Source organism: Carex rostrata, chromosome 24 (assembly GCF_964058835.1).
Source record: "Carex rostrata chromosome 24, lpCarRost1.2, whole genome shotgun sequence".
Lineage (NCBI taxonomy): Eukaryota > Viridiplantae > Streptophyta > Magnoliopsida > Poales > Cyperaceae > Carex > Carex rostrata.
In genome coordinates, this window is record NC_135941.1 from 5506922 (window position 1) to 5523606 (window position 16685).

A 16685-nucleotide genomic window follows, 5' to 3' on the forward strand; every position below is an offset into this window, starting at 1 on the left:
ATTGCAATGTATTAATTCATCCTTGATGTGTAATTACTATTCCTTCACTTATCATGAACCTGCACATATACTCAAGAGGAGAAATATAAAATGCAATTATGTATGTTTTGCAAATCTAGTCAAACAGATAAGTCGAGGGCTCCCAAAAGCCAATACCATTTTATCCTTTTACCCGACTCGTATCGTATTCGATAAGACGGGTATGGATAAGATTTTTTTTTCGTAAACTTATCAGGTACGGGTATGGATAAATATTTTTTTCGTTATCAAAACGGGTAAGGGTACAGGTAAAGCCTATTTCGTACTTGTTACTCAATCGGATAATTATATAAAAAAATTATATATATTATATATCTTAATGACATTGAATTATTATCCATCTCCAATAGTCCAACTGGCAACTACTCTTGATTTTGAAAAACAAAATTTATTAAATTTTCTAACTTGAATAATTGACCATTTATGTAACTGTGTTAAACATAATTCACCCTTAAAGTACTTGAACAATTGATCATCTTACTTTTATTTGCATGCCTGATTTTTTTTAATTAAAGAACAGAGATATTTGTTTTTTTGAATTTGTGTTTTGATAAAAAAAAAACAATTTAGTTGAAATTAATTTTCATATTAGTAATGTGATTATATATGTGACAAATAAATGTGTCTTAGTGTTTTATTTAATAAATAATAAAAATAATTATTATACAAGTATTAACCGTTATTTACCCGCTACCGTTTCGTTATCCGACAACTACAACAGGTAAGAGTAGGGTACAGATAAGGTAATTTGTAATGAATAAGGGTAGGATACGAATAAGGATAATTTGTGACAGGTACGGATATGAAAATGCTTTTACCCAATCCTTACCGTACCCGTTGACACCCCTAAGTACCTCTATTAGCTTTATTGTCGAAAATAAGATTGATTATTTTTTTCTCGATAAATAAATGAAACCGAATAGTTAATTATGATTTGCGTCTAAAACTAGGCAAGCAAATGGTGGTAACTGTCTTTTAGTTAGTCAAGCAAGGCAAAATTTTTAAAAAAAAAAAAAAATAGTGGTAATATACCACCGATTTCATTGAAATCAATCATATTTTGATATGGTATCCAAATTAGGTACCGTAACTAAATATGACAAGGTCTACAATAATAAAGTGTCCATAGCAAAAGATAGAAAACATACAAAAAACAACTAACAAAGTAATAGAAACTACACCGAACAACAACATACCACAAAAACAAAAGCTAAACAGAGTTAAGCAAGGCAATTAAATTAAGATTCCTTTTGTTTTCCTCCTTAAAGTATGTCGACTGAATATAGGATAATTCTAATGTCAACATAAGTCCAACGTTTATCGAGAAAAAATAAATTCGAATGTTTTATTTTTCAAAATAAAAACAATCAAATAATTGTCGTTAAAAGAAGTTACAATATGTGAAAACGAAAAAAAAAAAAAAAAGATTAATAGAAAAAAGGGCATTACTAAGCGGGCAAAAGTGATGACCGAAAGGGTCCCGTGCGCTCTATCTTGGATCGGATTAGTTCGGATTCGAATCGGACGGTTCGGATTTAAACTAAAAAATTGGGATACTTTAGGGGATCCGGACATTGAATGTGGCAAATTGTGGAGCACTCAAGAAAAAATAATGAAAAGGATAATTAATTCTTCAGCCTCTTAATTTTATATGATGTGAAATTAAAAAAAAAAAAAGATTTTATTAATTGCAATTATGCATACATCTCTGTCCATAAAATATTTGGGACTTTGAATTTTTAAAATAATTCTACATAAGAGAGGTCGTAATTCATATTCTATTAAAAAGTTAAAATACCAAAATGATGTAAATTGATACTACCATAAAATAAGTACACAAATTATGGGACTTCGTATAAATAGAAATCTGGCAAAGAAAGGGAATTGGGGAAAACGGATTTCACCAAAGCAGAGAGAGTAATATTCTTAATTCGCTCGAACTAAGAAGAGGAATGGTAGTAATAAAAATTCCTTTAAGATAAATACGAATATATTTTCTTAAATTTAAAAATGCAAAAGCCAAAAGTTATTTTAGGAAACTTTGAACGGATTTTAATACCTTTCATGGTAAATTATGTACCATGTGATGGGATTGGGATTTTTTTTTTTAAATAAAGTGAGAGTTTAAGCCACTCAACTATTTAATATTCTTGTTATTACAACGTTTTATCTGGATTTCGAATGTTTCGACTACAATTGAGGAATAATTTGTTTTTGTTTTTCATATAATGAAAAAAAAAAATATATAAACACTTTATTTAAAAAAGAAAAAGAAAAAAGAAACAGTAACATGGTATGCATTCCATACATACTTTAGTAGGTATATCAAAATATGATAATAATAATAATAATAATATGGTTCCTATTCATACTCCAATCAAACATACCCTATAATTAATACGATCCACACTAACTAAAACCTTCTTTAAAAAATTTAAATTTTCTATAACAAAAAGTTAGATATATAACCTTCAAAAAATTAAACTATGCCATTGCAGATTTATTCAAATTCAGTGTCTTCTTCAGGGGCCACCCTAAATTTTCTATAATCTGACTTATAGTTTATTTCAATGATAATAATATAGTTTAGATATAATTTCAATTAAACTATGCCATTGCAGATTTATTCTCTAAACAGTAACATGGTCTGATTCTCTCTCTCTCTCTCTCTCTATCTGTCTGTCTCTCTCTTTTTTTTTGTTGATAAAAAAAGGCATTGTGACATGTCTATCTGCATTAGCAAAATGGAATTTGAAGTTACATCACAATCATCTTCATTTCTACTTAAAGTCCAGTCAGACAATGCTAGCGAATGCGTATCCGGAGCTAATCCAGCTTCTGTCTATAAAATAGGAGGTCATTCAATATTAATGTAGATCTAATTTGCACAAATCTTAAAACAAATCGAATGGCCGAGATGCATTAACTCAAAAAGATTTTCTTTTGAGTTTATGCAGAGGATACGAATTCAATGCTAGCTTATATTCCTCTCTACAACTGGAGTGCGTATCCTCTGAGATATCTCATATATATTTTGCGTGACCGACGTGTCCGGTGCTTATTAGGAGATACCGTAAGGGTTAGTATTATTTGAGCTTTGTGATTCGTGCATAACGTATTTGAACGGTTGAGATTTCCAAGAAGTCACGCAAAATATGAGATATATATCTCAGAGGAAGTGATTGAATTCCTACAATTGCCGGAGGTACATTTTCCCAAGCCTAGACATCCTTAGCTTATCTTCGCAAGATATCAAAATGGGAAATAAATCTGCTATGATTCTAAGGACGTGCTCCACAACGGAGAGTAAACCCCTCATTAAAGGGAAGGAAGGGGAGACGAAGGCAGACCGGAGCTGCCCGTCACGGTTACTCGCTCCAGAACGAAGAAATCGGAGAGGAGAGGAAGGAGAAACGCTACTGTTGCAGGGTTAACTCTACGTTGAAAGCTTCCGAAATTCGTACCCCCCGATTCGGGGTGTAGACGGAGTAACACGGGGTCGTGTTACCCTCCCTTCGTCTCCTATCCCCTTCCTTTGCGCGACAGGTTCTGGAGCACACCCTAAGGAATCGTAGGTAACTGCTTTTTCAAATCCAACCACTCATTTATTTAGATATTCGTGCATGAAAATCAACTATTTTTGAAATTTGTGCATTCTAAAATATTGATGGTTAGATTTAAAAAAAGGTCCTACATCCATCAAAATGATATCGCGTTCTAGTTATCAGCCAGTGAGAGCTTTGCATTACAAAATGTGCACTCCACTGTATTAGCTAGGGCCCACCTTTACAAAATACTCTTGCGAACCAGCTTGTCATTATTATGCTCTCTACACAGCTACATGCAGAGCTGAGTGCAATATATAAAATTGTGAATAAAACGCAAGTGGATGCTTAATTGATGGTGTACAAGCGAGATTGAGTTAGGTAAAATATAAATTAGTTTCTTGGCCCACTCCACTGTCGTCTAAGTCTCAAAATATATGGCTGTCACTGCGCTAGCTACTATAGTAAATAAAATCAATCATAGAATAAATATTAACAGCATTAGAGAAAAAAAAAAGGTAGGAAACATATATAATTGGAAAAAAAAATGTAATTCAATTTTTCTTTTTGTATAAAATTAGGTACATATTTAAATAATCATTAGGCGCGGCCGGTCGTTTTGAAGCTTTGAAAAAAAAAAAAAATTACATGTGTTAGAATTACTTTCTTTTTAAAAGTTGTTATGGTATACTTACTTATGAGTAATATTAATTTGAATAAACGTAGGAACAGAACTAGAAAATTTAGATCGAGAGTTAATTAAAATTCAAAATCCATAATGCATGGCTCGAACTTAAACTCAAATTTCCACAACAACAAATTGAAACTCTAACGACTATTATAAGCATATATATGATAATTTATAAGAGAGGGAGAGCTGTACTTTATAAAAACTTAAAATAAAATTGAAGTTTCAATATACATAATTAAAAAATATTAAATCATAAAAATGGCTTAAGTCACCTCTGAACTATGTATAGATCCTCCACTAAATAAATGAAATTCCATTGGTTCTTTATCATGTAGAGTTGTAGACTGTATATTTTAGCAAACTTAATAATATGAAATAACAATATGGCTCGTTTATTAGGACCCAAAATATTGTCCTCATGCATATACATAATTTTCAAAGAGTTTTTCAAATATTTGGTTTCATAAAAGATTTTTTTTTTTACAATGTAGTATACCATAGGATTATGGCTGTAAATATATATAAAAAAAAAATCATGCAAAATTTGTACAACACGAATGTTGATGATGAAAATATTATGATCTGTGTTGAGAAGAAATGTACCCATACTATATTTTGCAATATGTTAACACAAAAAAAAATTTGAGGAAGAAATGTGAAGGTCTAACTTTTAGATTCCATTAATTATGACATCAGTGGTGTCATGGATTGTTACATGCTGACACAAATTTTATTATATTATTTTCTTAAAATAAGAATTTTTGTTTTTTTAGAAGAGATTGGAGCTCGAACCACAAAATAATATAATATCTATAAGTGATCTCTTATTCGAGTTTTAAACATACGACCTGATCTCAAACGTTACGATTAAACCAAAGACTGATTCTCAAAATAAAAGTTTTCAGTAAATCTGACACTATTTTATTTTTAAAAATGTGAAAATTAAACATTCGTCTTTCTATCTAAACTAATTCCATCAACATATATATTAGGTTGTGGTTTTGCTACTATTTTATTATTAATAACATGTAATCTATATACAATAACTATATTGTGCAAAGCCATCAAGAATAATACTATTTAGTTCAATCGAATGCAATGTGAGGTGCACATTGTACTAAATTGTGGTTAAGGTGAGTGGTAATTGTACTCATTATGTTCACTTAAAAAATAAAGCACATACAAGGGGACCAAAGTTCATTCAAATTTGGAGCCATAGAAATCCCTTAATAACTTTACTTTTGTCAAATGAGCACAACTTATTGGAAAATATAAAGTTGCAATAACTTTAGGCCCCACCAACAACACAGGCTTAGATTCTGAATCTTTCATATATATAAGCTATCATATGTTAGTGAAAAGGAGGTTTGATAATGACTTAATTAGGTAATTGCCATATTTTTTTTTTTCAAAAGTAAAAAAATAACCTACATGTTTCAAAATATATAATGTGTGTTAGGTGAGATTTGAATTCAAGTTTTCACAACGATAATGTAGAATTTTAACCACAGAGCTACAAGCACGCATTTAATACTTTCAAAGAAGGGGTTAAAATATTTAAAAACTTAAACAAAAAATCAATTAAATTTGAATATATTTAATTTAAAATTTTAAAATTATAAGGGTGGATAAGCACATTTTAGATTGCATTAAGATCTGCCTGAATTTTTTATACAGATTGCTCTCTGCAATATAAAAAGATGAGTATAAAAAAAGTTGTGAAACACAAAAAATATATCATAAACCCTTTGAAATTTTGTGATAGAAAGAAAAAAAAAAAGAAGTAAGCAAATTAGAATGTACTAAATTAGGTTTGGCCCCCTTTAATTTTGTTTTGTGAGAATTTTTGGTGTATATTTGGCATAGTGATTATATTCTCATCACATTTTATTTTCAGGTTAACTTATACAACGAATCAAATTGTGGCCCATAACACTAATTGGGCTTTTGGGCTTTCTTTTTGTCAATACAACCAATCAATTTAAAAACACAAATTAGATTCATAAAAGAAGCCTATTGCTGCTTGCTTCATTTAAACAGTAGATGACCATTCTCAGAAATTCCGGTAAGAGTGAGGCTATGGTAATATCCATATTACAGTCTCGAATGTAATGCGGAGCGTTCGATTTATATCAATATTCGTGCTCATCAGAGCACTAGATTTGACCTTAATGATTATGAAGCAGCTATGTTAAAATTTCTATTGAAGAGAGCAGGGGCAGACCCAGCATGTAACAGTGAGGGACAGTCATCCTCTCTGGATTTTGAGTTTTAGTGGTAGTCTATTGGTACTAATTGACTTTATTCTCTCTGGAAAACTTTTTCCCTCCTCTGGACATTTAATTTATAATTCGGGTTAAATTTAGTGTTAATATCAAAATAAATTTCTTGAATTATGATTTGTAATTAGAATTATAAGTTAAGCATCAGAAATTACAAATCAGAACATTGGAAAATATAAGCCAAAGCATTGTTTTTTTATCGAGTACCCAATTAGTTAATGTGTTTAAATCCGATTCAATATTTTTTTTTGTCCCCTTGACAAAAGTTTTGGATCTGCCCCTGAAAGAGACCATCTGTTAAATTTTATTAGGATCTAGGAGTGAGGTGACACATGGACTTGGGTGTGAAAATGGATTGGACAGTGATAAAATTATATATGTATTTTTTTCAGATATGAATATGAATTAGATATTAGATGAATAAATACGGGTATATATTGTATATCCGTAGATATATACATAAATATTTTCATAATATATATTAAATTATATGGTATATATTTATTATTCGGATATGAATAATTAAAATTCAAAATTATATCTGTACCACTATCGTACAGATATTTGGATATCCGATATCCCGATTTTTTTATTTATATCCAAAAAATATATAAATTTAAAAAACTAACCAAACCTCTTGTTTATTTTGAAAACTACCCAAACCAAAAAAAAAATTTCCAGTTGCAATACCAATTTCCGGAAATTGGATCCTAAATCCGGAATAATTTTTTCGGGATTTAGGATTTTTTTTTTTTCGGAAATTTTTTTTTTCCATTTTTCAGTTTTTATAATTTATTTATTTTTTGTATTGAAGTATTACAAATGTTTAGTATATTTTTTAAAAAATAGATGGAATACTATATAATTTGATTTATTCGAAAGACTGCTACAAATAATCCGGATCAACATTTTTCATGTCGGATTTTTTACGGTAGTAAGAAAAAATAATATAATATAATATATGTATATGTATATGTATATGTATATGTATATGTATATGTATATGTATATGTATATGTATATGTATATGTATATGTATATGTATATGTATATGTATATGTATATGTATATGTATATGTATATGTATATGTTGGGGTTTACGGGGTGCTATAACCGGAAACCCGTTTAGGCTTAAGGTGCGGAATGACCGTAGAACAAAAATTTCTACAGCCAACTTAAGCTCAGGATTAAACGGGGTATGTCAGGAAACTTTCCAAGGCGGTCCACCTTCAGTATTCCTTTGGCATCAAAACCCAATTTAATCCTTTACAGATCTACTCCATGATTGATTTCTAAAACTTTAATCTACTTACCAATTAAATAGATTAATATAACATATTTATACCTTGTTTCCAAATCACAGTTGGAATGCAGACCGAGCGAGTAGAGCCTCACCAGGGAAGGAATCGACTCGGAGTATCACACGTGTGATACCTCTATCGGTTATCCACCAGGACTAACCGGAGAGCGGTTTATTTCTTCTGCCAGAAATACCGTAAACCGCGGAATTATGCAAAAACACTATTCACGGGAAAAAGACGAAAACCCGTAAACACGAATTTTCGGTTGCTCAGTTTCATCAATATGCAAAACTGATATACCGCTAAATTCGGTAAAACACTATTCATCGATCCCGTAAATATACCTCACAACAACTCGCAAGATTATACGTCAACTACGTATAACTTTCTTTTCTCAACCGAAACACTATTTGGGAGAGAAACCGAGAAAGAGAGAAAATACCGATCCGTTTCGACACGAAACTGGTACGAATGAATTAGTATTTTAATCCTTTCATGCACCCCTCTATTTATAGCCTCTAAAATGGTGTGAAAAGACCAAAATACCCCTATGACAAGGCATGCCACCGGCCCAAACACAAATAATGTTTGTATAATTATTCTGAACAATTATATATATTTTTCTGCGGTTGTTTGTTTCGGTATCGATGACGTGTCATCTGGATAGGATCGATGACATGTCATGCGGATAAGACGAATCTGAAAAGACCCGAATGCCCTCGGCCCGAATACAAATAATATTCGTATAATTATTCTGAACAATTATATATATTTTCTTGCGGTTGTTGTTTCGGTAATTTATACAACGTGTCCTGCACATTTATAAATTAACCGGTTAACTTTTATACAATGTGTCACACACGTTTATAAATTAACCAATGTTTTTGCTTGTTATTTTTACATAACATTTATAATTTAATTATAACACGTATAATTAATTATAACCATCTTACTATTGATCATAACCAATTTATAATCAATCACAATAAGATTCTCCGATTAACTCCTATATGGTGTGACCCAATAGGATCTGTGTTATGTTGGTAAATAGAGTTAAAACTGTTTTAACTTCTATAATCATGGGTGGCATCTGGCAACACATCATGACCATCCAATTACACAGATGATGCTGTACTGTACAATATCACGATCCAGTAAACAATTTACTTGTGTCTGTTCTTCTGTCTCATAGCTATCAGATTAGTTTCAAGGTAGATGTGTGTCATCCTTGCTAACTGAATCTTTTCTTGATCTTGAGCAGATTATCAAATATAATTACTCTTGTAATTATACCGCTAGCAGATAATCTTACTCTATCAAGGGGCCCAGTGATGCCATAGCTCGTATAGAGATACGAGGGACAAATAGTATTCTTGGTAAACTATCACTTCCTCAGCTAAGCTATACATATGGAAAAGCTACCGTTATGACTGTTTTTTACGGACAGCGGTAGATAACAATCACACATACATATTTCTCAGTGGGAACGATAAATACCTCATACTGTAGAACGTGACACTGAATGAAAACATAAATGACACGAACACAATTCTATTTAATGTTTCATTCGGGGTCTGTCAAATACCATGTTCCTAGAACATGTATCTATGTGATTAAAATGACATCTCGTGTCAGGTGGTTTGTAAAACTTAACCATCTTTTAATCCACATACTAACCTTATCGCGGTAATTAGTGTTCCTGCTAATTACCTTGGTCAGTGACCTTTTAAGAGTATATATCATCCATATTATGGAGTTTCACAATTTCAGTCATGAACTGGAAATGATCCATAAATTCAATAATACTCAAGGCAATAAAATGATATATAAATAAACATTCAATTCATGAACAAAGCTTTATGATAATTTATCATATTATTGACTTCTAGATTATTACAAACTATATGTATATGTAGGTGTAGGTGTAGGTGTAGGTGTATGTATATGTATATAATATAATATGTATGTTAAAAAAATTTATTCGACCTGAACCATTCAACAAAAAATTTTATTCGATCCGAACCGTTAAAAAAACAGTGATTTTCTACCCATCTTAAAAAATAGTAAAAAAATTTCAAAAATGATAAAATTTCATCCCTAACCATATTTTAATATGGATATTATGTTGAACGGTTCGGATCGACAATTTAGACTTTGAATATGAAGAAAATGAAGATATAAAATATGAGGTATGATGAGGTATAAAAAAAATGAGGCATTGGAACCCTCGTTTAGTGCCTCAAAAATTCAGTTTAAGTTTTCGTTCAACGGTAGGCATTCAACGATTGGTATTTTCAAAGTTTTCAAAGTCCAAACAACGATCCAAACCGTTCAACATGATGGATATTTTAAAATGTGCTTGCAGATCAAATTTTACATTTTTCTAAATTTTTTTACTATTTATTAAGATGGGTACAAAAATTCAATGGTCTGAATATAGCGATTTTGTTAAATACTTAATAAATAGTACAAAAAATTCAAAAAAATATAAATTTGATATGCAAGCACATTTTAACATATATATTATATTATATATACACATATATACATGTATTATATTATATATACATATACATATATTATATTATATATGAGTTAGGCTGGGGTGCTATGGATAGCATAGTGGCCTCTATGCTACGGCTCAATATTCGAGTTTTCAAAATCCAAAAGGTCGATCCGAACCGTTCATCTTATTCTCCATATTAATATCTGCTTGGAGACCAAATTTTACATTTTTCTGAATTTTTTTACTATTTATTAAGTATTTTACAAAATTGTTGATCCAACGGTGGCTGCACAAAACAGTAAAACCGTTGGATTAGCGATTTTCAAAGTGGCTTAATAAATAGTAAAAAAATTCAGAAAATTATAAAATTTGGTCTCCAAGCATATATTAATATGGAGAATAAGATGAACGGTTCGGATCGACTGTTTGGATTTTGAAAACTCGAATATTGAGCCGTAGCATAGAGGCCACTATGCTATCCATAGCACCCCAGCCTAACTCATTATATATACCTATACATATACATATACATATACATATACATATATTATATTATATTAATTTTTCTTACGGCCGTAAAAAATCCAGCATGAAAAATGTTGATCCAGATTATTTGTAGCAATTTTTCAAATAAATCAAATTATATAGTATTCCATCTATTTTTTTAAAAATATATTAAATATTTGTAATACTTCAATACAAAAAATAAATAAATTATAAAAACTGAAAAAAAATCCGAAAAAAAAAATTCCTAAAAAAAAAATCCTAAATCTGGAAAAAATTATTCCAGATCTAGGATCCAATTTCCGGAAAAAAAATTTCCGAAAATTGGTATTGAAACCGGAAAAAAAATTTCCGGTTTGGGTAGTTTTCGAAATAAACAAGAGGTTTGGTTAGTTTTTTAAATTTATATATTTTTTTGGATATAAATAAAAAAATCGGTCCGATATCTGTGTTTAATTTTAGAATATAAATCAGGATTTAGTCGGATAATATCCGACCCGTTTTCACTTCTATATGTTGTATTAGTGGTTTAAAAAATGAAAAATACTATTTTTTTTATAAGTTTTTTTTTAGGAAAAACCGGCTGGCATGTTTTACGAGGTTAAGCAAGCACTATATTATAATCAATCTTCTAATTTCAGTCCAGTTGCTATTAGAATTGAACCAGTCCTTGTAATAAACATGAGGAATCGATCTCTAAATTTGGTAAAACAGTGAAAAAACACATCATGCAGATTTAATAAATAAAATTCATTTTTTTTGTTATAAATATTATTTCAATTATTCAATTTATATCGTTAATTGTTATAAAAGTTGTAACACCATCATCTTTCATGACTTTTAATAATAGAGTTGGAGATTTTCGATATCGTTCAACCAAGACTGGAGCCAGATTTTCGAACTATGGAGGTTAAAAATATATGAGGATCAATCATATAAAATTTTCGTGTATAGAATGGGGAACAATTTTACCGTAACGTGATATTTTATTCGTGTATAAATACAAAAAAATGAAAATAAATGGAGGTCAATTGACCCATTAGTTTTCTTACCTCCTCCCCTGCGTCCAACCGAAATATAATACATAGTAAAGTTTAATTTTTATTTCATAAATAAATGGTTGATAATTTAGAAGCTAAGAATCCTTTACCTTCAATTGATAAATTTTACGATTTTTTTTTAATCTTTTCCTCTTTTTATAATATGGGAATTATTGGTGAGAATTTTAACTCAAGATGTTATTTGTTGATTTTACAGTTTTTAAACCAATTATGACAAGAAATCTGTGCTCAACAATTAACAATCATACTTTTAGTTTATTATGAAATTATAAACTAAATTAATCATGCATTCTAAGAGTGAGAATTAAAAAATATAGCGTGGAATTTGAACCAAGAGCAAAAATATTAATTTCTGCCACATGTGACTAAATAATTCAAAGGTAAATTTCTCAAATTTTACCTTATTTTCATCAAAAAAAATTAATATATTTTATTTCCCATCAAAATAAGAGTGAATTTCTTCTATAGCCATTAAAACTTCTCTTATTTTCAATTTTTCCAACAAAAATCTCAATATATCTATTTTCCAAACAAAATAAGAGTAAATTGCTCTGACGTGCATTAAAACATAAGATGTATTAAAAAAATTGATAGAAAAATTGAAAATAAAAAAAAAAGTTATAATGAGTATAGAAGCAACTCATCCATAATTCAAATTTGTAATGTTGAGACAAATATTAGCACTTTCTTTTTTTTTTTAAAAAAAACCAGCACTAGCCAAGAAATTGTACAAATACAAAAGGAAAAGATGGTCCACTTGTCAGCTGCTTTCAATAGAGTACGTTGATCTAACAATAGAATAATAACATCCTAACAACTTATCATAACCGTTTTGACTTTTGACTTTGGAGTATATACTAATCGCCTAATTAGTACAGTTCGGATCAGAGTCCAGAGGAAGCAAATTTGAATTCTGGATGGAAATCAGAGCCGTATAGTTTGCTTTAAAAATTCGTGCAAACGATCAAAGAGAAGCTCGTACGAATCTAGATGTGAATCGAACGGTTCCGATGCTCATATAATTAAAATTTGTTCTCCGTGGGTATCAGACCCAAACGCCTCTTTCTCCCCTTCTCTGAATTCGTATCCTCTAAGATATCTCAACTTTTGCGTGACCGACGTGTCCGGTGCCTATTCGGGGGCTGCTGTAGGGCGTCAGAATTATGAGTACTTTGAGATTCGTGCAAAACGTATTTAAACGGTTGTGATTTTTCATAAAGTCACGCAAAGTTTGAGATATCACAGAGGATACGAATTCCCTTCCCTCTCGTTTAGTTAAAAGAGTGCGGATCCTCTGAAATACCTCATATTTTACATGATCGACGTGTCCGGTGCCTATTCGGGAATAGCGCACGGACCAGCATTATTTATGCTTTGAGATTCGTGCAAACGTATTTGAACCATTGAGATTTTCCAAGAAGTCAAACAAAATATGAGATATCTCAGACGATGCGAATTCTTTAGTTAAAACCCCTCTTTCAGTCTCTCTCTCACTTCACTTAAAAACCTCTCTTTCTTCCCTTCTCGTTCTCCGATCAGTGGCCATGTCGACTGACAAGGAGATAACACAACATTTGTTGGAAGCACAGCGACTTGAGTTAATGAAGTTCAGAGATTCCGCCGAGGTGCCAGGCGTTGCCGATATACTCTCTTCTGATATCCAGAAGATCGACTCAAAGATACTTTCTTTGGCTTCGAAGCTAAAGAACCTCGAGGTCGACAGTGTCAAGAAGTATAGAAACTTGGGGACGAACCATTGGTATTGGGCTCAAGATAACAAGAACGTGATGGTATGTTTTTCTTTTTAAACGATAGATTATGAATTTTGGTTTTCTTATAAATTTCTGATTTTGAGTTTTGAATGAAGACACATTTCTTCCCCTCCAATAAATTGGGGGTCTAGGGTTGCTATTGAAACTAGGGGTAGGCCTGAAACCTTGTGTAGTGTTCTTAATCTCAATTTGGGGAAATAAGTGATAGAACACGAATTGATTCAGAAAATCAAGCTAATTTCATTAATTCTGCCATTTATGTTTTCATTCAACATTGCATCATACTCAGGAAACGAAAACCCAAAGATCTGATTGCATAGTTGCCTTTAAATAGTACAGTCCTTGAATAAATGCATCGTGGTCTCTTCATTGGCCCTACACAAATAACAAATACTGATGAGACTAAAACCCCTCTTGTTTAGGTTCTCCACGGTTAAAACCTTGTTTAGTAGCAGCAGTTTTTATTCTAAGCTTCCACAATCTATGCAACTCAGTTTTTATTCTAGGTCCCTTTTTTATCACGTAATATACGGACCTGTGACAAGGTTTGAAGGAGGCGTTGGTTTAATGTTTTAAGATTCAAGTTGGGCTTGAAGAAAGCAACTATGCTTTAGGAAATTAATAACAGATCGGCTGCATAAATGGGCTGAATTGAGGAGTTAGAAGAAAGATACAGTAAATAGTAAGAGTAGTGGACAATATTTACTTCACTGGAATGGTTAAGCAGTCCTTTGTATTTTTGTTTTATATAAGAGCTGTTGACATCTGAAAGGGTATCAGAGATATCACAAAAGTTTTGATAATTGTTCTCCTTCCTCTTTTCTTGTTCTCTTCTATTGGTTTCTATTTCTTTATTTTCGCACCTCTTTTACTCAATACAAATTCCACATACCTGGTCCATTACAACCTGACAGAAAAAAAAAAAAAACTCCATTTGCTTGCCCCTTCCATATCGCGCCATCTTAAGCCCCATGCGATACTATCATTCTTGCGTGATGAATGATACCAGTCAGCCCCATGCAGTACTTTAATATGTTAATGTGTTTATGTCTGTTTGCTATGCAAAGGTATGTAGGACTTTGAAATGCCTTTTCATAACTTGGTCCCTTCACTGTTTTATCTGTTTGCCATGCAATATATTTTTTCAATCAATGTTTGTTTATCGTTTACTTTTTTGTCAGATAATGCTGATGATTAGCCATGTGGATTCGGAGAAGATGGAGAAAAATATACTGTCTGATTTCGTGGACATCAAATTTCATGACGTGGAGGGGGAGGGCAAACATCAAAGATTTGTCAGTCGGAAACTGCTCAAAGAAATAGTGCCAGGTGGAAGTAGTGTTGAGGTAAAAGAAGATACTGTTACAATTGTACTACCCAAATGTGAAGAAGGATATTACTGGTCCGATTTGTTCAAGAAAGACAAGGTATTTCATAGTTGCTTGTTTTTTTTCGAATATAGTAAATTTAGATTCAAATTCTAATATAATTTTGCATTTCAGAATTCAGTTGGAGCGTCAAAAAGAAGAAGCATGGCATGAGGATCAAGCTGGGATTTTTCTTTCAATTTTGATACATATTTGGAATTTGAAATTAGTAGTTTTTGTTATAAGTTGGATGAAGGTGCATAATTGGGTAGACTAAGTTCATGTACTGTTGTCATCCACATGGGTTTTCGGTTTTGTACCAATTTACTGTTTACAAGTATTTTCCGGCACTTGCCCCTTTCTGGTTTTGCTGGTAAACTTTACCAGTTTCAGATTTGAGAATTTATGGTACTGAACTAGATAAGAACATATACTCTGGTTTTCTTGCTGATATAGCAGTAGGTTGTTTAACGGTATTTATTTATTATTATTTTTTTAAAGAGGCTATTCATTACTGAAACAGTTAATTACACCATCGTTTCATTACCGGTATTTTTGTTTTACAAAGTTAACTGGACAGTAATTGAAAATGATAGCTGCTGGGTGTCATTTGAAAAATGTAGGAAATATCTGGGGTTATTTGCAAAGCCCTGCCTTTTGTTTGATTGACATTTGCTTGCTTTATAGTTCAGAACTTCAGATACTATTGAATATCTGAGCATTGCTTTATGGAATATTAGAGGTTGAATTTCACTTCTTGGAACCTCTTTTCTTGCTCAAGGGCACACTGAAAATCTTTTTATCTTTTTATGTCAAAATTATTTTCTATGATGTTTATTGTGTTAAGTAGCTGGTGCTGTAGAAGTTGATTTGTAGTAGTTTCATCTTTTTTCTGATTTTTCCTTTGGTTGTTTTAGAAGGGCCTTTGGACGATGTAGAATAGCTCTTTTGGACATTGGTGCTTAGTATATGGCCTAATGCGTTATGCTTGTTGACCATTTTGGGGTGGATTTTAGCACGGTTTGTTGTGAGAAAGGCTTGGTTTGTTTAATTTTGGGGTGGATTTTATACAGCCTTAATGCCTTTGTGTGTGTGTGTGTGTTTTTTTTTTTTTTTTTTAATTTTGATGAAATGTGAGAATGGCTTGGTTTGTTGTTGTTGGTTGTTATTGATGAAATGTGAGAAAGACTAACCAGGTCTAGATTTTAAATCCAAAATGTCAAACGAAGTCAGAATAAAGTGAGAGCTGTTTTAGATTTTCTCAGTGAAATGTGCACACTGCACAGAAGCTTTTTCTGGACTTGTTAGAATATATAAAGTAATCGAGCAAAAAAAAAAAAAAAAGAATATATAAAGTAGATATGACGATTGCAAGAAAACAAAATTAAGTTAGATGAATTATATTAGTTATTGACCCAGTTCCTGTTGGATTGCAATTACCTTAGATTGACCCCATTTTGTTTTTTACATCAATTTATACCATGTATTGGTTCATGATCCTTTACCTTAGATGAAAGGGTTAAGTAAATTAAGCAAGTACCAGCTGTGATGGTTAAGTAAATCAAGCAACTACTGGTACAATCACTGTACCAGTACCAATTTCTGACAGCCACTGGT

The 16685-nt window shown here is 31.4% G+C and overlaps 1 protein-coding gene across 1 annotated transcript; it reads left to right on the top strand.

Annotated features, from left to right (window-relative positions):
• The first annotated feature begins 13456 nt into the window (after positions 1-13456).
• LOC144575750 (SGS domain-containing protein) lies at positions 13457-15545 on the top strand. Its single transcript, XM_078325986.1, has 3 exons — positions 13457-13719; positions 14883-15128; positions 15204-15545. Exons 1-3 carry the CDS (start codon positions 13474-13476, stop codon positions 15240-15242), a joined length of 531 nt encoding a protein of 176 aa, XP_078182112.1. The 5' UTR covers positions 13457-13473; the 3' UTR covers positions 15243-15545.
• Positions 15546-16685: the final 1140 nt, after the last annotated feature.

Bases quoted from the DNA above. Each gene is read 5' to 3' on its own strand.
- LOC144575750 (XM_078325986.1), top strand. From the start codon at position 13,474: ATGTCGACTGACAAGGAGATAACACAACATTTGTTGGAAGCACAGCGA. The intron at 13,720-14,882 runs GTATGTTTTTCT...CTTTTTTGTCAG, and splicing joins AAGATAACAAGAACGTGATG to ATAATGCTGATGATTAGCCA. The intron at 15,129-15,203 runs GTATTTCATAGT...TTTGCATTTCAG, and splicing joins ATTTGTTCAAGAAAGACAAG to AATTCAGTTGGAGCGTCAAA.